Raw genomic sequence first — 22065 nt, 5'->3', positions numbered from 1 at the left:
GAGCTCCTGGAAGTCCTTGTCTTTGAAGAAAAGGGGTTGGGGTACCCGTTTTCTTTCTGAGAACATGACAAAGCTAAAGGATAATTTTAAATTGTAGAACTACTTCCTATACTGTGATAGAACCAAAGGCTTCAGGCAGGTGTATGCTGCGCCCCAAAAATCATCTTCAGTTTATTATAACTTGTCACTATGATGATGCGTTGCTGGGGAGAGGGCTTTCCTCTGTGAGACGATCTATTAAGACTAATCTCTCACTCAGCCACTACTAAATTTGCAAGTCACTCTTAATCCTTAGAACTATCCAAGCAAGTGAGCAAAAAACTAGAAAAAAAAAAAAAAAGGATGGCCAGGCATGGTGGCTCACACCTGTAATCCCAGCACTTTGTGAGGCTGAGGCAGGTGAATCACAAGGTCAGGAGTTCAAGATTAGCCTAGCCAACATGGTGAAACCCCGTCTCTACTAAAAATACAAAAATCAGCCTGGCATGGTTGCGGGCACTTGTAGTCCCAGCTACTCGGGACGCTGAGGCAGGAGAATTGCTTGAACCCGGGAGGCAGAGCTTGCAGTGAGCCGAGATTGCAGCACTACACTGCAGTCTGGGCAACAAAGACTCCATCATTTAAAAACAAAACAAAAAAAGCCTGTAATCAGTCTTGTCTTTTTGCTCAAACTCGGTCCTGATCTGAAAATTAACCATTGAAAGATTGTCCGAAATTTGTTCTTCTTCTTTTTTTTTTTTTTTTGAGACGGAGTTTCGCTCTTGTTACCCAGGCTGGAGTGCAATGGCGCGATCTCGGCTCACCGCAACCTCCGCCTCCTGGGTTCAGGCAATTCTCCTGCCTCAGCCTCCTGAGTAGCTGGGATTACAGGCACGCGCCGCCATGCCCAGCTAATTTTTTGTAGTTTTAGTAGAGACGGGGTTTCACCGTGTTGACCAAGATGGTCTCGATCTCTTGACCTCGTGATCCACCCGCCTCGGCCTCCGAAAGTGCTGGGATTACAGGTGTGAGCCACCGCGCCCGGCCTGTTCTTCTTAAGCTATGAATAAATGTGTTGAAGACTGTCATCATCTTTGATGGCTCACACATTTTCAAAAGAATGAATAAACCCCATATTTCAGGTAAGGGGGAAGACGAGCTCCTGCTAGTGAGAAATAAATAGGCAGGCAGCAGGCAGACTGGTGGCTTTTTAAATTGATTTGAAAGAAAAAGCTTCATTGACTATTTGTACTAGGGTTCTAATAGAAATGTTAATTAATAATGACAAGTGTGACTATAACATAAAATTTTTTTTTTTTTTTTGAGATGGAGTTTTGCTGTTGTTGCCCAGGCTGGAGTGCAATGGCACCATCTCGGCTCACCGCAACCTCCGCCTCCTGGGTTCAAGCAATTCTCTGGCCTCAGCCTCCCGAGTAGCTGGGACTACAGGCATGCACCATCATGCCCAGCTAATTTTTGTATTTTTAGTAGAGACGAGGTTTCACCTTGTTGACCAGGATGGTCTCGATCTCTTGACCTCGTGATCCACCCGCCTCGGCCTCCCGAAGTGCTGGGATTACAGGCTTGAGCCACCGCGCCCGGCCTAACATAAATATTTTAAAATGAAAGAAACATGCCACAGATTATAACAATAATAGCTAACTTAATGACTCTTGAGTAGCACTTTGCATGGATTATCCAATTTTTAGGAATTTTAGGGTCTTAGGAATACGTACATTACTTCATAGCAGTGAGAACCCTTGTTTTATTTTTTTTATTTTTGAGATGGAGTTTCGCTCTAGTTACCCAGGCTGGAGTGCAATAGCGCAATCTCGGCTCACCGCAACCTTCGCCTCCTGGGTTCAGGCAATTCTCCTGTCTCAACCTCCTGAGTAGCTGGGACTACAGACATGCGACACCATGCCCAGCTAATGTTTTGTATTTTTAGTAGAGACAGGGTTTCGCTATGTTGACCAGGATGGTCTCGATCTCTTGACCTCGTGATCCACCTGCCTCAGCCTCCCAAAGTGCTGGGATTACAGGCTTGAGCCACTGCGCCCGGCCCAAGCCCTTGTTTTAATAAGATATTTTGTATAGTCTTCGGGGGGTAGTGTAGTTATTGTTTAAAATCTCACTATTTTCCCATCAGACTCTGCAAAGGTAAATGCAACAAGTGAAGCGAGTTCATCACCTACTAGGTACTGGTGTGAAATGGAGCCCCCATGACTGTCTAGAAACACCTCCAACCCCCACGCTGACTTGAGAGTGCTTCCGATGCCCTCCCCTGTAGACAACTTAATGAGCTCTAAGTTCCTGAAGGCAGACACCAGCTTAAAGATGGCACGTGGCATTGATTATCAACTACGTTAAGCTAAAAAGATGAAAATTCCCTGCTGTCTAAGGAGAAAGCCAACACTTGATTTCACCTGTTATGACCACCCAGGTGGCTGGGCTGATGACAATCTTAAATGAGGTAATGCACTGGTGTCCGGTCAAAGTGGAAACCACGAACTTTTCTCCCATGGAGAAGACAATAAGGCAGGCTTTAGAGCAAGGCAAAGCAAGTGTGTGAAAAGACAGGACTGAGGGAGGTCAACTACTACAATTACCTTCATCAGCAGAAGATGTCAAGTGGGAAGGATCAAAAAGATCACTGTCAATCTCAGGATATGGGGAGGTGTCCAAAATCCTAGGGCTTGTAAGCAGAGACACCTGATCAGAGCGTCCTGGGAGGACCACTTGTCCTTCTGTTGAGGACAGAGAGAAGCTGCTCCTCTTTTCACTCGAGCCATGGGGAGAGGTGCTGCCAGTGGAGTCCGTAGTATCCTCTGACAATGTCGTCTCTGCCAGGGAGTCCCCAAGGCACAAAGGTGAAGGGCCTGAGGGAGAGGCAGCGTCCATCACAAAGTGGGCCCCACTTTTCCCCTCTCCCGGCACCTGAGGTTGCAAGTCCTGCAGCTGTTTCTGCACATCCTGGGGGCTGATCCAGGAAGCTTTGTGCCTCATGAGCCTGACGTCTAATTGGCAAGGAGGATGGTCAGTGTTCACGAGTCTGGGCGAACCATCAATAATGTCAGGGTGATTGCTGATCCCTTCCCAGGGGTCCACAGGAGAATCCTGCCCGACTGTAGACTGTGACACCATCTTTCCAGGTGTGGGGCTGGTGTGAATCCATTCAAAACACATAGAGGGAGTTCCCCAATTGCTGTTGTACTACTTGATTTGGGCCCTGAACTCACCACATGGCCAGCTGGGGGTCTGGAGACCTATTCTGCAATGACCAAAGAATCATTCAAAATAAGTAAGAATTCAATTGTATCTTGGCTACAAATTATTTTGAGATGGCAAAACCCAACATTTAGAAGTCTGTACTTGGCTCTACCCAACATAGTAAAGTCCACTTGGATTTACAAGTCAAAAAATAAATAAATCAGCCATAAAACTGCAGCAAATCTAGAGAGGCTTGACATTGGGAGAGGATACATTTTTCAAAGCATAAAATTAAGAAATCATAAAGGAGATTTCTTACTGATAAATTACATAAAAAAGTAAAACATCCATGCATCAGAATTATTTTAATACAATTAAATGTCAAATACAAGATGGAAGTAAAAACACATTTGCATATTTTTACTCTGTCACCTAGGCTGGAGTGCAGTGGTGCAATCTTGGCTCACTGCAACCTCTGCCTCCTGGGTTCAAGCTATTCTCGTGCCTCAACCTCCCGAGTAGCTGGGATTACAGGCACCCACCACCACACCTGGCTGATTTCTGTATTTTTAGTAGAGACAGGGTTTCACTTGTTGGTCAGGCTGGTCTTAAACTCCTGACCTCAGGTGATCCACCTGCCTCAGCCTCCCAAAGTGCTGGGGTTACAGCTATGAGCCACCATGCCCAGGCACTTCGATATGTTCTTATTTTCATTTAGTTGGTCCTTGTGTTTCAATGAAGTAGGTAAAGTGGTACCTAAAACAGAGGAATGATCCATAGTACTAAAGATTTGGCTCACGTAACTTTTACCTTTCACACTTACAATATCAATATCAATGTATTCTCAGTTCATAATATTTAAATAACACAGTATGAACCTAGAATCCAAATGACCCACTTACTTCTAAGCTCAGATTTTAGCTTTACTGAAGAGGTAATGATTAAAATGTTGAGAGCTACACAAATAAGAAGCACTCTTGTCACTGTAGTTACAGGCTAGAGAAATGTTTTTTCTGTTCTCCCACTGCCCTTTGCATTGTGAAGCTAAAAGCAACTTTCAACAGCAAAAGCAAGAAGAGCCAGGGGAAGGCCTAGAGATAGAAGAGTGGCCTATGCCACATTCATCCTGCACAGTAGTGAACATGAGACTCTGGAGTCAATTACAGGGCTGCAAATACCATCACTGTGTATGTAGACAATTCCCACATGTATCTCTCTATTTCTGATCTCCCAGCTAGCACGTCTTACTGCCTATTTGACATTTGTCCAGTGGGCATTGCAACCTGATACATCCGAAATAATCATTCATTTCTCCCCAAACCTGCTCCTTCCCTGCTTCCCTCAACCCTCCTGCCCCAGTCACCCAAGCCTGAAACTTTGGAGTCATTTCTGATCCTATCTTTCCTTAGCTCTCCACTTTCAATCAATCAGCAAGTTTATAGCGATAGCTGCCATCTTAGTCTGGGTCAACATCTTCTCACACCGGGACATGCAGCCAGAGCATCCCAATTGGTTTCCCTGCTGTTACTCTTGCCCATTTATTTTATTTTATTCTACTTGTTTGAGATGGAGTCTTGCTCTGTCGTCCAGGCTAGAGTGCAGTAGTGCAACCTAGGCTCACTGCAACCTCCGCCTCCTGGGTTCAAGCAATTCTCTGCCTCAGCCTCCAGAGTCGCTGGGATTACAGGTAGTCGCCACCACATCGGCAAATTTTTGTATTTTTAGTAGAGATGGGGTTCCAGCATCTTAGCCAGGATGGTCTTGAACTCCTGACCTCGTGATCTGCCTACCTCAGCCTCCCAAAGTCCTGGGATTACAGGTGTGAGCCACCACACCAGGCCTGTAACACCATGTTTTAACCCCCAGAGGGGTACACCGTTCCTGGAGGTACTGCAATACCAGGTGGACGTGTGGAGCAGACGGAGCAAGCTCCTATTCCATATCCCTGCTCCAAAAATCCATTTAATATATTGTCCTCAGGTAGAGGACATATCAGATATTAAACTGATAAGAATGGATACTACACTCGATCTTAGCCAAAAGGCCGAGAAGCCATTACTCTTGCCCATTTATAATCAACAGGTATTCAGAGATATCTTTTATAAACCTAAATCAGATCATGCAGTTGCCCTAATCAAAATTCCCCAAAGGCTTCCCACCAAATCTGGAATAAAATCCAGACTCCTTACCTTGTCCTCAAGGCCTGACATGAGGCTGTCCCTGTGAACCTCTCTTACTTATCTTCATCCAGCCTCCGTAAGCCCCAACCACACTGCAAGCTCTTGGGCCCTATAGAGTTCTTCTAACTCTAGGAGTGCTGTTCTATGTTTCCTCTTTCTGAAATGCTCCTCCCCTGGATGATCACACATCTGTCTCTTTCCTGTCACGAATGCCTTGATTTATAAATTACTTCCTCAAAGATATCTTTCCTAACCACCTTTCTTAAGGTAGTTCCCCCATCATTACCTCTCACATTTAGTTTTCATCACAGAGGTGCTCACTTCCTGCTATTTTTCAGTTCATCACTGCCATTCTTCCCCCCATCCCCACCTGACTATAAGCTCCATGAGAGGAGGGGCCTTGTCTGTTCCCTGCCAGGTAGTATGCCCTAAACCTAGAGTTGCATACGGGGGTTCAGTACATGTTTATAGACTGAAAGAACAAATCCAACAAAATGGAGACAAAACTAAAAGCTAGAGAAAAGGCTGGGTGCAGTGGCTCACTCCTCTAATCCCAGCACTTTGGGAGGCTGAGGCAGGTGGGTAACCTGAGGTCAGGAGTTCAGGACCAACAGGGCGAAACCCCATCTCTACCAAAAATACAAAAATTAGCTGGGTGTGGTGGCAGGCGCCTGTAATCCCAGCTACTCAGGAGGCTGAGGCAGGAGAATTGCTTGAACCCGGGAGGTGGAGGTTGCAGTGAGCCGAGATCATGGCATTGCACTCTAGCTGGGGTGACAGCAAGACTCAGCCTCAAAAAAAGAAGAAAGAAAGAAAGAGCTAGAGAAAAGACTTCTGTGGCAGATACAACTGTTCTATTAAAAGAATTCACTTCTATTATTGTGTGAGTTCAGAATTACTCATTACTCATACAAGAATAGAAGTGAATCCATGTTTCCTAAAACCATGAAATTGTTCTCACCTAATAATAAGATATAAGTTCAGTAGACCAAAATAAGGTACATATGAAAACTGTTCTTGAGATTTTGAGTCTCAAGAGTTTTTGAGACTTCTTGATTTGCGGGCCCTATATTCTAGTTCATACCTCTTGGAGTAATAAACATTACATGTATAATTTACATGCACACACACACACAAATACACACACACACAGTTGACCCTTGAACAACATGGATTTGAAGTTCGTGGGTCCACTAATATGTGGATTTTCTTCCAAATCTGTCACCCTGAGGCAGCAAGACGAACGCCTCTTCTTCCTCCTCCTCTTCAGTCTACTCAACATGAGAGGATGAGGATGAAGACCTTTATGATGATCTATTTCCACCTAATGAACAGTAAATATATTCTCTCCTCCTTATGGCTTTCTTAATACATTTTCTTTTCTCTACTTTATTGTAAAAATGCAGTATATAGTATTCTACACTAACATACAACATATGTGTTAATCAACTGTTTATCGGCAAGGCTGTGGTTAACAGTAGGTTGTAAGTCGTGTTAAGTTTTGGGGAGTCAAAAGTTATGTGCAGATTTTCAACTGCGCAGGGTGTTAGCATCCCTAACCCCTGCATTGTTGAAGGGTCAACTGTATGTGTGTATATATCTTTTGTATATAACATACATTGTTTCTGGATGCATATATATATATATATATATTTCTTTTGTATACAACATATATTAATATATAAATGCACCTTTTGTATGTAACATACATATATGCACATATACATGCATCTTGAAAACACACAAAAAGCCCCAAATCACCATTCACAAAATATCACGGAAGGCCAACCACAGTGGTTCACGCCTGTAATCCCAGCACTTTGGGAGGGCGAGGTGGGTGGATCACCTGATGTCAGGAGTTCAAGACTGCCCTGACCAACATGGTGAAACCCTGTCTCTACCAAAAATACAAAATTAACTAGACGTGGTGGTGCATCCCTGTAATCCCAGGTACTTGGGAGGCTGAGGCAGGAGAATTGCTTAAACCTGGGAGGCGGAGGTTGCAGTGAGCCGAGATCATGCCATTGCACTCCAGCCTGGATAACAAGAGTGAAGCTCTGTCACAAAAAAAAAAACGAAAAAAGAAAAAAAAAAAAAAAATATATATATATATATATATATGTATATATATATCATAGAGTACAGCTGGCTGTGTTAACTGCCAGAACTCACTAGCCCAAAATGCCTATCTTTCTTCTCCTGACCTCAAATCCCACCTTGTACACCAATTTCTCTTTGTCACACATCTTTTCCTCTCCAGTAATTCTGGATTTTATAATTACAAAAGGGAACCATGACTATGTTTTTATCAAATGCCCAAACACAGAAGCCTAGAGTAAAAAGCAAACGGCTCTCATCACCCTAAGCCCCACAATCCTACTTTATTCTCAGAAATAACATGTTAACCATTCTGTTCTTTCTAGACCTTTATCTATGAATTAGCGTACAGATTTCAGACAAAAAGATAAGTTTTCTTTTTTATACACATCCATGGGATCATACTGAAGATATTCTACAACTTACCTTCTTTTCCACTCAACAGTATGTCTTGAAGGTATATCTGATTCTCCTAAACAGTCTTAGTATAAATACATCATATTTTACTTAGCCAGACCTTCCTGATAGAAATTTATCTTTAGCTTTTTGCAACTATAAAGTATACAACAATGAACATCCTCGTTCATGTCATTTTTTGGTTGAATTTCTTTTTTGGGTCCTTTCTCTTACTAGTTCCACTCAATCTGAGTCCATAGTTCATGACAACCTCATTATTTCCGAGAGAATAAAACTACATAACTAAGTTATGGTTTACTCTCAATTTTCTACACATATCCATTGTGTGTTTGGTGGGGGGAGATGATTATAGATGTGAAACCATGTGAAAAATATGCAATATGCAATCTCAAATGGTAAAGTAGTAGTGATGCCAGTGGTTTTGCTTTTTTGGGATGGAGTCTCGCTCTGTTACCCAGGCTGGAGTGCAATGGCATGATCTCAGCTCACTGCAACCTCCGCTTCTTGGATTCAAGGGATTCTCAAGCCTCAGTCTCCCTAGCAGCTGGGATTACAGGTGGGAGCCACTACACCCAGCTAATTTTGGATTTTTAGTAGAGATGGTGTTTTACCATGTTGACCAGGCTGGTCTTGAACTCCTGACATCAAGTGATCCACCCAACTCAGCCTCCTAAAGTGCTGGGATTACAGGCATAAACCACCATGCCTGCCCAATCCCAGTGTTTTTTAGAAACAGATTAAAGTCAACAGTTCAAAGAGAATGACCTTATTTCCTGGCCTTCCATACATGGATTGACCTAAGTGCATTGAGCAAAAACCAACTTCCTCATAAAATGCAACTGTCAGAAGCAGATGTTTGCTTCACTTCCTTCTAGAAAAGTGTTGTTGCTTCGCAAAAATAATCAACAGGTGCTGTTTTGCCAGGTTACAAAATCAAATCATTAGGAGCTAGAATAGGTCCATAATAGATTCACAACCATATTTAAGGTCACAGCTAGGCAGTGGCAGAGAGAAGACAAAAGGCCAGGTCAAACACTCACCAGGAGTATGAGTTTCTCGAAGAGGCAGACTGACACAGAGGAGAGAGTAATGATCGGAAACCATCAAAGTCCATGCAGTAGTGGCAGGAGGTCACTATCCCATTTTTATTTTATCTTTAAGGCAACAAATAATTTCCAGGTGCTATGATACCACTGCCAGGTATGTTACTTGTTGCCATATTGCTTGTTGTATGTTAGTTTTTCAGTTAAGAAATATTCACTGAGCATCTACAACAAGTCTGGCATTGTTTTCGTTTTGGTAGCACTGGGGTAACAAAACAGGAGACTAAAATAAGCTTCCTGCCCTCCCACAGCTTATGTTCTGGTGGAAGGAAGATAGTGTATAGACATACCACGTATTCAGACATACATACATTCCAAGAAGTGATAAGCAGAGGTAATACAGGTCTAAGCAATACTTAGCATCTTCTCAACATACTTTCCAACTGTCAAAAAGGGGTCCTTTGAATCAGAGATTCTTAGGTACAAAAAATAAAATCAATTTCCAAAAACATTTAAAGGAAGAGAGATCAATCTCCAAGCTTACCATCATTCTTACTGAGATTTTCCAGCTGGGATTAAAGGGTAAGCAAAGGCCAGATTACTAGTTAACACATAAGCTGCAGCAAAGGCCCTGGACAAACAAGAGGCTTCAGGACTCCTCCAGCCAAGTCACTCTGACATCAGAGTCAGTGGCCCCATCGAGAATGACTGACTGCATCACTAGAGCCACCACAGTGACACAGTATTAACAGCAAAGATGCAACTTCTGCAGGAGGGACAGATGCCTCAGTTGGGCATGTCTACAGTGACCTCACAAAAATCTTTCAGATCATAAGCAGCCAGCACCTTGAGAGCAAAGCAGATTTTGCTCCCACTACATATAATAGTCTTCAAGTTATTTCACAAATAGGTGAAAGTACATCAGATTTAGCATTTAGGGTTTTCTGTGCTCCAACACTAACTGCCTATTGAACACATAACTAGGGGCATCAGAGTAATGACACATCTTAAATCTTACCTTGTCAGTGAGGCCTCCCTGGTACCCTATAAAAACCAGTAATTGCCCCTCCCCCTCCCGAACAGTTCCTATCCCCCTTTTTAGCTCTATTTCTCTCTTTAGCACAAATCTCATTGTATTTAACCTCAATGACCAGCACTGACCAGAATGTTAAATCTATGAGGGTACTTCTTTTTTTTGAGACATAGTTTCCATCTTGTTGCCCAGGCTGGAGTGCATGGTGCAATCTCGGCTCACAGAGACCTCTGCTTTCCAGGTTTAAGTGATTCTCCTGCCTCACCTCCCTAGTAGCAGGCATTACAGGCGCCCGCTACCACGCCTGGCTAATTTTTTACATTTTTAGTAGAGACGGGGTTTCACCATGTTCGCCAGGCTGGTCTCAAACTCCTGACCTCAGGTGATCCACCCGCCTCATCCTCCCCAAAGTGCTAGCATTACAGGTGTGAGCCACCACGCCTGGCAGAGGGCACTTTTTAAAAGAATGTATTTTGGACACTGCTTTATCCCCAGAACTCAGAACAGTGGTAATAATAGGTGCTCAATAAATATATTCTTTGTACTTATGAATGAAATCATGAACAAATTATCAAACAATACCTAGGTATGTTTATGCTGGTTATTTCTTTGTTACTCAAGAAAGGAATTCAGGAATGGAATCACCTTTTAGAATAAATTGGAAATCATGACGTAAAATGTTCATCAACCATTTCCTCAGAATAAAGGATATTAGAGGATAGAAATCATAAGTAAGAATCTAGAGCGAAAGGTAAAATTCATTTTTATCAATTTTATGGTAGGTTACTAAGCACACCGAGTAATAAACAAATGCTGAGTAGAGCATGAATAAATCTTTAACTGTGTAGCATGTGAGCTGTTTAGTTAACATAGTTCCCCAGAACTTCTTCCCTTCTTTCTCAGTACCTACTTCTCCTCATGCTTTGACGTTAGGCAAAGATTCAGATCCCCAAGGAGAATAACGGAGTCTAAAACTGTCACATATCAAATAGAAACTATTAAGATGCCCAGTAATTTGACTCAACAGCTTCCAAAATAGCACCCAGGAATTGCAGTAAACTGCAATTCTCCTATTTCATCTAAACGCCACGTTGTAGTGAAAGCAGCAGAAAGGAAACAGTGCTATCTACACGGCAATACGGCTGGGTGGTGTCACACAGACGCCACTCCAGCTGATTCAGTCTTTGGCAATGACGATTAATTTTGAAGGTCTGCTGTCAGAAGAACACAAAGGAAGGACAGAAAGCAATCAAGAGAAATGGGTAAGTAAGAAGGGGAAGGCAAAATTCAAGAAAAATTGGATATTTTACCTAAAAGTTGTCCAAAACACACAAATGACTAACTCCCTGTGGTCACTGTATATGACACCCTTTCCAGTCTCATTCTGCAAAATAATAACTGGCAAAATTTCAGGTATTATGCCAATTTGAGAACTGAAATGGAGACCACGAGGGGACTTACCCAAAGTCTCACCATTAGTAATTAGCAGAAGTAGGACAAAAACAAAAGTCTGAACCTGATCCAAAGCTGTTTCCACTGGTATTCACATGTTCCATGTGGGCTGAAATTAGCAGGATATTCTCAATTTCATTAGCAAAGTAATTTTAAGAACTTTACCATCAGATATATCATAAGATACAGGATTAAGAACCACATAGGTATATTTTATTTCACGCCTCTGGAACAATTGTTCACAAAATTTTATGATTACTCCTTCCTATTTATATAAAAAATTTGCACTATACAGATCTAATATAAGAATATTAATTTATACACATTACACATATACAGCTATTCTAATACATTAGGATACATACAGCATACGTAAAAAAGACTTTTGTTCTTTCTTTCCAATGAGTCATCTTACATTTAAAGGTAAATACCCTCCACTCTGGGGACCACCGATAAATTAACATTCTACTTAAAAATCTTACATACAAAAAAATTAAAAACAGAATTATACTTAACATAATTTGTTAAGACTGTGAAAAAATATTAATACAGATATTTATCCAAAGCAAGGGTAGGTAACTGCACTTGAAAAATGGCTAGATTTCCATGTTTGGGCAAATAAAATAGAGAGCCATATTGGAAAATGTTCTGATAGTTCCTCAAATAGTTAAATATACAGTTACCATTTGATCTAATAATTCTACTCCCAGGTTAAATATACAGTTACCATTTGATCTAATAATTCTACTCCCGGATATACCCAAGAGAAATAAGAACACATATTCACTCAAAAACTTGTGCCAAATATTTCTAGCAGCACTATCCATAATAGCCAAAAAGTGGAAACAAAATGACCATCAACTGATGAATTAACAAAGTGTGCTATATCTGTACAATGAAATGTTATTCAGCCATAATTAGAAATGAAGTGCTAATTCATGCTATGATATGGATGAGCACTGAAATCATTATCCTAAGTGAAAGACGCCAGACACAAAAGACATTTCATATATATATATATACACACACACACACACACAAAATGTCCAGAATAGGCAAATCCATCGAGATAGAAAGTAGATTTGTGGTAGCTTAGGATGGTGGGATGGGAACAACTAAAGGGTACCAGGTTTGTTTTCGAGGTGATGAAAATGTTATAAAATCAACTGTGGTAATGATGGCATATATTTGTGAATATACTAAAAATCACTGACTTGTACGCTTTCTTTTTTTTGAGACAGAGTTTTGCTCTTGTTGACCAGGCTAGAGTGCGATGGCATGATCTTGGTTCACCGTAACCCCTGCCTCCTGGGTTCAATAGATTCTCCTGCCCCAGTCCTCCGAGTAGCTGTGATTACAGGCATGTGCCACCATGCCTGGCTAATTTTGTATGTTTAGTAGAGACAGGGTTTCTCCATGTTGCTCAGGCTAGTCTCAAACTCCTGACCTTGGGTGATCTGCCCACCTTCACCTCTGTTGCTCAGGCTGGAGTGCAGTGGCATGATCACAGCTTACTGCAGCCTTGACCTCCTGGGCTCAAGTGATTCTACTGTCTCAGCCTTCACAGCAACTGGGACCGCAGGTGTGCCACCACATCTGGGCAATTTTTTATTTTTGTAGAGGAGAGGCCTCACTATGTTGGTCAGGTTGGCCTCAAACTCCTGGTCTCAAGCAATCCTCCTAGTTCAGCCTCAAAAAGTGCTAGGATTATAGGCATGAGCCCCAAGCCTGGCTAGACTTGTACACTTTAAATCAGTGACGTGTTTGGCATGTAAATTCTATCTCAATCTCAGTAACAGTATTTTTTAAAAAAATAAGAAATAGAAAATGGTCATCTCCCTTCAAAAAGATCTAGAACTAAAGGGAGCTGTATTTGATGGGCTACAGGAATCAAAGGAGCACAAGCTACACATCAGGCTGTGGACAAAAACAGTAAAAGGACAGGAGAAAGCTAAAAGGAGAAGTGGACAGTAGATAAAGGAAATATTGAATAAATGTGTCAAAAATAGGTATGGAGAAGAAAGAGGAAGTAAAAGTGAAAGTGTCATAGAACTATTTAGAAAGGGAAAAGGAAAAAAAAATCAAGGGCTGGTAAATACAACAGATGACCACCAGCAATCGAGCACCTACTCTCAGACCCTACGCTGAAGAATCCAGATATCCACACCTATTTTTAAACCAGTGCAGCAAGAAGGCTCTAAGGCTGAGATTTATAGATAATAAACAAGGTCAAAAAAGTTAAATATTGGCTGGGTACAGTGGCTCACAGCTGGTATCCCAGCACTTTGAGAGGTCAAGGCAGGTGGATCCCAAGGTCAAGAGATCGAGACCGTCCTCGCCAACATGGTGAAACCCCATCTATACTAAAAATACAATAATTAGCTGGGTGTGGTGACACATGCCTGGAGTCCCAGCTACTTGGGAGGCTGAGGTAGAAGAATCACTTGAACCTGGGAGGCAGAGGTTGCAGTGAGCTGAGATCACACCACTGCACTCCAGCCCGGACAACAGAGTAAGACTCTGTCTCAAAAAAAAAAAAAAAAAGTTATGTATCGTGGTTATGTTTTAAGTGCCTGTTTTTTAGAAATATATACTGAAGCATTTAGAAATAACTGATAGAATGCCAGTGGGGACAATAAATAGAAATAACTGGTAGAATTTCTTAAATCTGCTTTAAAATTATGCCAGTGGGCAACATGGATAAAGCACAGCTGGCCAAGCTGATAACTGCTGAAGCTGGGAGAAAGGAGATTATTCATTGAACTACTCTTTCCATGTCTGAGTTTGAAATTTTCTATTAAAAAATTCCTGTAAGTTTTCTAAAAAGCTTCAATTTTCTACACCTGTCCATGAGTCCCTAGGTTGCCTATCTGACCTCCTTATCTGCTACCTGGACGCCTCTACCCATACCCTCTTGTGGATCTTTATTTAAATGAAGACCTTTCCCATGACCTCCAAACTGAGACTTTCCCATCACCGTTGACAAAATCGCATTTCTACAGGTAACCGCTCTCCCCATGTACTGCCTATAGCCTTCTCTACAGCATTCATCTTCTGACCTCTTCCTCTTCATCAATTCATAACCAACGCTTATATCTTATATGACATTTACTTTGTGCCTGGCACAGTTCCAAATTTTCTACACACACATCATTTCCTTCTGCTTTGATTAGCTCAGAATTCTTCAAGGTGTTTCAGATTATTACCATCCTAGCCCAGCCCCCAACAAAAAGGAACTCTCTTGGTGTCTACATAGCCACATCCAAAGGGCAGCTGGAGGATGGGGGTAGGGTGAAGGCTATTAAAGGTATCTTGAATAAGAAACAGTCAATATATGAGCAAAACCCACAAGTCCAAGTGGCATTGTTTGGAAAAACAGAAAGCAAGGAAACTATCATCTTTATTTTTATTTTTTTAGAGACAGGGTCTTGCTATGTTGCCCAGGCCAGAGTGCAGTGGCTATTCAGAAGCGCAATCCCACTACTGATCAGCATGGGAGTTTTGACCTGTTCCACTTCCGACCTGGGCCAGTTCACCCCCACTTAGGCAAGCTGGTGGTCCCCTGCTCCTGGGAGGTCACCTTATTGATGTCGAACTTAGTATGGACACCCGATCGGCATAGCACACTACAGCCCAGAACTCCTGGGCTCAAGTGATCTTCCCACCTCAGCATCAGGCATAGCTGGGACTATAGGCACACGCCACAGTGCCTGGTGAAAATTATCATCTTTAATTTCACAGTATAATAGAAGATACATGGAGTAAACAATGAATTGTTTCTGCCATACTAGACAAACAGCAAGACTACCTGAGCCATTTTCAAATGACCAAGACCCAGGAGGCCCAGGCTAAACTAATCTAGCTGTAATTCTACAAGCACAGGAGTGAAGAGAAGATCTTTAAATCTTGTGGACTCAAACATCTTTTCAGAATATTAATATTTACCCAGCATGGAGCAGACTGCCTATACCTTGGCAATGCTAGTGACGTTGACATGTCTACCTCCCTGAGCCCAGATCACAATAAAATCAAGTCTAAACCTGGAGTGAGCAACCAAAAAACCTCCAGATTTTTATATAAAAGTCATGGGACAAAAAAAATGACTTAACAATTGAGCCATATTTTTAAAAATACTTGTAAAATATGCATATAGATAAGTACAAGTCTCTTCACTTAACAAACTTGAAGTGGCCATGCCAAAAACATCTAAGAATCATTTCCAAGTAAATACAGAGAGAATAGGGAAGTGCCCTACAATTATTTTTGGAATTCAGCTCTCTTCTGATCAACTGTAGCTTGTTGGAGTAAAAGAATATAAAAGAGTTATTGCCGGGCACGGTGGCTCAAGCCTGTAATCCCAGCACTTTGGGAGGCCGAGGCGGGTGGATCACGAGGTCAAGAGATCGAGACCATCCTGGTCAACATGGTGAAACCCCGTCTCTACTAAAAATACAAAAAATTAGCTGGGCATGGTGGTGTGTGCCTGTCATCCCAGCTACTCAGGAGGTTGAGGCAGGAGAATTGCCTGAACCCAGGAGGCGGAGGTTGCGGTGAACCGAGATCGCACCATTGCACTCCAGCCTGGGTAACAAGAGTGAAACTCTGTCTCAAAAACAAACAAAAAAAAGAGTTATTTACTCTATGATTGTACTTACTCCACCGTTTTCTACAAATATACTTACTCTACAATTTTCATCACCTAAAATCAACCAGTGAACAGCACCTGCTGACTATGCGTGCTTTTCAATGTTACCTACTGAAAAAAAACTTTCAGGTCCAATTTACATTTACTTCTTTTAATAAATTTAAAGCTAAGGATCATTGGAATGGATGTATTTTTTAAAGAATAATTTTTCAATATAATTGTTGGAAAAATCGCATTAAGTATATAGTTTAACATCTATTCATTTTCCAGCCTACTGATGGCAAAAAGGCTTGAATCTGAAACTTTTGTTTTTACACTTAGAACTATTTTACTTTCACAGATCATACTTTATGCTCAGTAGAAACAAAGCATTCATTCAATATAGAGTTATTATCACCATTTTATGGGTCAGAAAAGGAAGTAAAGTGATGACCACAAAGCCACTCAGCAATATGCTCAAGTCCAAATCCTGGAACCTTGTCCAGAGCCCCTAGTGTCACCATCCATGTCGCCTCTGTGTGTAGGACAGAACACAATGCTAAGTTAAAACACACACACACACAAGACCCAATTAAATACAATTTTTATGCCAATCTGAGAAAATGACTTCATAGCTGTGTGATTTTGAGCAATGCACTTAACCTCCCCATGAAGGATGGTATGAGAACAAACAGATTTGTAGCACGTGTATCAGTCTGGTACACAATGTCCTATGAAGGTTAACTTTATTACCACCATCACTATTATTGCAAAAAGACTTTCAGTTCAGAATAAGACAGCACAGTTAAAAAAATCTACTTTTATTTTCCACCTTCTTAACTGAGTCATCTTTCAGCTCCTTTTAATTAAAAAGAAAAAACAATCAGAGATCTAATGGGGAATCAGGAAGATTACTACACTTATAGTCTTTGGAAGGCTGGGCATACTTATCCAAGAACTGCCTAAATTTTTACAGTAACACACCCAACATGCTAATCTGCCATATTAGAAATTCCATATTTCTCTCCATACTAGAAATAATTGTTCCATATTAGAAATATGGATCTAGATTAAGTAACAAAGGAAACGGTTCAAATTTGCCAATACTGTTGTTTGTGTGTCTTCAGATGGGTGAGGGAAAATGTGTCAGCAAGCAATGCACCCTTTCTTCAGTTTTTTACTTACTGTTCTCTAAAGATCATTCAAATTAAAATGTTTGCTCTTGGACTGAGACCTTGGCTCTGACAGAATGTTCCCTGTATCAAAAAACAAGAACTGAACCAACAAACTTTTTGGAGTTAAATGGTTGCATAAAGACTATGTCCAGTCAAAGCTAACGCCCCTCCTCAACCCGAGACTATGATCCTCAATTTTCATCAAAGTTCCTAACATCTCCCACTTTGTTGAGACCCTAAAGAAGTGAATGAAAAAGCCAAAGTTCCTGTCCTCTGCTGTCACTCAGTAACGAGCAGTTTCATGTGGCAGTACAGAAACTGGGGTTTGAGAAACAGATGCATACTGACATTCTGGACCGGTAATCATGAAAACCCCAGCACTGCCCGCAAAGATGCTGTGTTAACTCCGCTCCAAACAAGGTTCTGCTGGGAGCTGGCAGTGTTTGAGCGGGCAGCAATGTGGAGATACCTCCATAGGATACTTTACAGGCTTCAAAACACCTCCCTCCCTCCAAGCCATTAACCTTCTAAACTACACAGTAGGGTACAGCAGGAGCACTGTCCCCCTGAGGCAAGGGAACTGAAGTTCAAGGAAGTTTCTTGACGTGTCAAGATCTCTCTGCTACTTGGCTTTAAGAAACTGGGTCTAAGAAATTCAAGCTTATGGATTCTGTGTCCTCTGCACGCTCCCACCACATCTGCAATTCAAAGATCCTTCCAAATTCCATTGTAATAATCTAGCAAGGGCAGCTCTTGAGTATACCTTTCCCTCTGAGTCTTAATTTCCACTCAAGGCGAAATAACACTTCCTCTGAAAGTTCTCCACGTTCTCCAAGCAGACAGCATCAAGTTCGCAGGGGATCCGCATCAGTCTCGGCCGGCGAGCTTCACGCGGGGCGCGTGGGGGGAACGCTCGCCCGACCACGTCCGGCGTGGCGTGGGGGTGGGGGGGCGGCGACACTACGTAAGGCGCTCCCACCAAACAACACGCCGCAATTTCACACTGCAGCCTAGCTCAGTTTACGGAGCAAAACGTTTGTTTTTCTGCCACCAGATATCCACGACTTTGGGTGTATTGAGGACGACAACCGATTAAAGACACTGATCCCGGAACACTGCGCCTGGGAGGGCGCAGGGCGCAGGCCCTGCAGTCACTGAGAGTCGCCCTGCGTAAAAGCGCCCCGAGGTCCCGCTTCTGCGCCCCTCCCGGCCCCAGCGCAACGCAGGGTCCACCTCACTTCACAAAGTCAGCGCGGTAGAAACCCGCCGCCCGCGAGGAGCCCTTTCCTACTGTCTCCAAAGGGTCCCCGACACCGCCCTGACCGACCCTGGATACCTGGGTGTCTCTGCTGGGCACAAACCTTTCTGGCGCTCCTTCCACCCTCCCACCTCTCCGCGGCCCGCCCTTCCCGTTCTCCAACCACCCTCTCCGCCCCGCGCCGCCCCTCTCTCGCCCGCGGCCCCGCCCGCCTCACCCCGGTGGTGGAAAGCTGCGCCGGGGAAACGCCACGCGTCGGGTCCTCGCTCGCGCGGCTCCGGGCAGCGTTCCGTGGCCACGGCGCTCCCCTTGGCAGCAGAAACGGGAGAGAGGAGAGCGACCGAGGAGGGGACAGGGACGCCCCGACGCCGCCACGCCCCCCCGCCCCCCACGGGGGCCGCCGTAGCCCTCAAGAAGCTCCTCAGGGAAGCGAAGCGCCACTCCTGCTGCAGGCGCCGAGGCGCCGCCGAGATGGAAGGAACTCTAGCCATGCGCCCCCTACATCCGGGCTGCGGCGCCCCGGCCTCGGCCCGTCCTCTTAGAAATCCCGCCCTGGCCTCCCCGCGGGGCCAGACGCAACGAAACTTTCAGGGGTCAGGCCGGGCGCGGTGGCTCAAGCCTGTAATCCCAGCACTTTGGGAGGCCGAGGCGGGTGGATCACGAGGTCAAGAGATCGAGACCATCCTGGTCAACATGGTGAAGCCCCATCTCTACCAAAAATACAAAAAAATTAGCTGGGCATGGTGGTGCGTGCCTGTAATCCCAGCTACTCAGGAGGCTGAGGCAGGAGAATTGCCTGAACCCAGGAGGCGGAGGTTGCGGTGAGCCAAGATCGCGCCATTGCACTCCAGCCTGGGTAACATGAGTGAAACTCCGTCTCAAAAAAAAAAAAAAAGAAACTTTCAGGGGTCGAAGACCTCGCAGCAGTGAGTTCCCAACCCCAAATGCACCAAGCAGCAGTATGTCGCGTTCATACAATTGCCTGAAATAAAGAATGAGTCTGCCCTGAAATCGACCGTGAGCCACCGCTCTCTGACCTCTGCTGGCTGCTTCACCCGGAGTCGGAGTCCGACTCCTTTTGGACTTCACTGTCAAGCAACTCATCACCACGTCTTTTGCAGCGAAGGTTTGGAATCCCATCACGGGTGTGCCGTGGTTAGTCCTGAAATCGTGGTGGTGCTAGAAGAACCTGCCAACCAATACGTTAAGTTTTCACGAATAGAATCTTGAGCAGTGGCCGGGCGCTGTGGCTCACGCAATTCCAGCACTCACTTGGGAGGCCGAGGCGGGCGGATCTCTTGAGGTCAGGAGTTCGAGACCAGCCTGGCCAACATGGTGAAAGCCCTTATCTACTAAAAATGTAAAAATTAGCCGGGCGTGGTGGTGCGTGCCTGTAATCCCAGCTACTCAGGAGGCTGAGGCAGGAGAATTGCTGGAACCCCGGCGGCGGCGAGATTGTGCCATTGCAGCCCAAAACCAAACCCAGCATTTTCCTGAGTTCCCTGGCTTTGTCTTTTGTCATTTCCAGAATGGAACAAAGGCACTGGTAATTTGGGCTTTACTTGCCTGGCACCTCTGGCATAGAGTGGTAAAACGGCAGCACCATGTACTAATTGCTGCCATTTTCAGATAAAATCTTGAATCAGTGTGACAAAAGTCAGATGAATACTAGCTGCAGATTACCCTGCTTCCCTTGGGGGCAGCCTAGACCAGCTTACCTGCAAGAACTCTGGATATTTGGTATATTTAGAATTCCAAATACAGTATCCCAGGAATTCAGGTCAGCTGAAGGACTATTGGGAAGGGCTTACCTTAAATGAATCAGAAAGAAAAAGGTGAGTGTGTGTTCTAACAGTTTTTGAGTATCAGCTATGTGCCAGGTACGTTTTCTTATTATTTGAAGCAAGCCCATGAGCATCCCTGAGAATAACAAGTCATTGTTCCCATTTCGCAAGAGGGAATCTATGACTTAAGAGAGCTTAAGTAACTTCCCCAAGGTCACAGAGCTAGTAAGTAGCACAGTTAGGCTTTGAAAGCAGGTGTATCTAACACCAAACTCTGTGTCCAGTTCTACTATACCACCAGCAAGATAGAAGAATAATGAACTAAAGGGACCAGGCAAGAGCCTGTTTCAGGGATATTTAAAGGGAAAGAGGAGTCAAGAGGAAGTTAAAGAATCTTGAAACGAGAGGAAATGCCATGCCAAAAACCAAAAACAACTGGATTAGTTGGCAGATGGGACATAGTCCAAAGCAAGACAATCATTCTTGTAGGGAGATGAGGATATTCTGGACCAAGATTGTGGGCTTTCGTCATCCCCCCTGAAGCCACTCTGAAATCACCTTTATCAAAGCTGCCAGAAGGCAGGCCTAGACACCGTCACATGGGCCTTCTACTAAATCTGAGTATAGACGCTCAACATCTGGTCACAGACGCAGGAGGTCCACACTCTGAACATTTCAGAGTATCTCTGGGACTAAGGAGGAACATTCAGGACGGGTTTTTCAAGTTAGGAATGCTCACTGGAAATCTGCTCTGTCCCCTCTGGGATCTGGAAGTAGAATTTCCCAAGCACTAAATGCTGAGGCGTGGGCTTTCCAAGAATTGTCTGATTGGTTAATTCTGAGAACGTCACTGATCATTACAAACGGAGCACCATGCAGGAAAAGAAGAGGCTGGTTTGGGTTTTTTTCATGGGGAAGGTGAACTTCTAGATCACAGTACCTTCCAAGACACAGGGCTTGAAAGCAGTGAGTGTCAGGGACGACTCACCATGTTAGCTAGCCCAGCTGGGCTCACGCCCAGCACCCACTCATCACACACAAAGCTCCATTGTGTCCAGGGCAGCCTCATAGAAGACCAAAAGCTTAGCAGCTGCCCGCCAAAACCCAGCCAGGCTTCACAAGAAGCGATTTGTGCTGTGAGCAAAGCTTTGACCCCAGTTTTGAACTCATCTGACAGCAAAGGGGAAATCAGTCTCTGTACAAAACAGGAAGGAAATGAGATGAACTGCATGAAAAGCTACCAGAGGGTGCCTAATGGCATCCTCACCACGCAGAAGTCCCAGGAAGAAAGATGATGATGCTGCAGGGAAGAGAAGCCCAGACAAGCACCAGGGAGGAAAAGAACAGGGAAGCTGCATTTGGCTTAGCTGTTTCTCTTCCTCCTTGCCTGTCTGACTTGAACAGCCACTGTCTGTAAAAGGATAAATTTGTATGTACCTACTTACATGAGGAACCTGGAATAGACAAATTCATAGACACAGAAAGTAGAATAGAAGTTGGCAGGGCCTGGCAAAATGGGGAATCAGGGGTTATTGCTTAATGGACACAGAGTTTTCTGTCTGGATGATGAAAAACTACTGGAGAGAGATGGTAGTGATAGTTGCACAATGTTGTAAATGTACTTTTTTTTTTTTTTTTTTTGGACGGAGTTTTGCTCTTGTTACCCAGGCTGGAGTGCAATGGCGCGATCTCGGCTCACCGCAGCCTCCGCCTCCTGGGTTCAGGCAATTCTCCTGCCTCAGCCTCCTGAGTAGCTGGGATTACAGGCACGTGCCACCATGCCCTGCTAATTTTTTGTATTTTTAGTAGAGTC

The 22065-nt window shown here is 43.8% G+C and overlaps 2 protein-coding genes and 1 non-coding gene across 8 annotated transcripts in view; 1 reads left to right on the top strand and 2 right to left on the bottom strand.

Annotated features, from left to right (window-relative positions):
* RUBCNL (rubicon like autophagy enhancer) overlaps positions 1-18824 on the bottom strand; it is a 46528-nt gene extending 27704 nt beyond the window's left edge. The window contains exons 1-2 of one of the 6 annotated variants that reach the window (XM_032294695.1): positions 18686-18824; positions 2589-3250 (exon numbers count right to left, since the gene is read on the bottom strand). In XM_032294695.1, coding sequence (XP_032150586.1) covers positions 2589-3165 — 577 coding nt within the window. In that variant the 5' untranslated portion in view covers positions 3166-3250; positions 18686-18824. The other 5 variants (XM_032294696.1, XM_032294694.1, XM_032294700.1 and 2 more) reach the window with 5 other exon arrangements.
* On the bottom strand, positions 5055-5245 carry LOC116562545. Its single transcript, XR_004274002.1, has one exon. It is a non-coding gene; the product is annotated as a U2 spliceosomal RNA (small nuclear RNA).
* Positions 11150-19752, top strand: LOC116562219 (transcription initiation factor TFIID subunit 4-like). Its single transcript, XM_032294351.1, has 3 exons — positions 11150-11221; positions 18388-19061; positions 19375-19752. The coding sequence occupies exons 1-3, from the start codon at positions 11150-11152 to the stop codon at positions 19457-19459; spliced, it is 831 nt and encodes a 276-aa protein (XP_032150242.1). The 3' UTR covers positions 19460-19752.
* The last annotated feature ends 2313 nt before the right edge of the window (positions 19753-22065 follow it).

This window comes from Sapajus apella, unplaced genomic scaffold, assembly GCF_009761245.1.
Source record: "Sapajus apella isolate SASKATOON/1434 unplaced genomic scaffold, GSC_monkey_1.0 scaffold32, whole genome shotgun sequence".
NCBI lineage: Eukaryota > Metazoa > Chordata > Mammalia > Primates > Cebidae > Sapajus > Sapajus apella.
Note: the sequence above shows the minus strand (reverse complement) of the source record. Positions and strands in the feature narration are given on the sequence as shown.

Excerpts from the sequence above, each read along its gene's own strand:
- LOC116562219 (XM_032294351.1), top strand. The coding sequence starts at position 11,150 with ATGACGATTAATTTTGAAGGTCTGCTGTCAGAAGAACACAAAGGAAGG. Across the intron at positions 11,222-18,387 it reads AAAGCAATCAAGAGAAATGG|CGCCCCGAGGTCCCGCTTCT; the intron begins GTAAGTAAGAAG and ends CCTGCGTAAAAG. Across the intron at positions 19,062-19,374 it reads ACGCAACGAAACTTTCAGGG|GGGTCGAAGACCTCGCAGCA; the intron begins GTCAGGCCGGGC and ends AGAAACTTTCAG.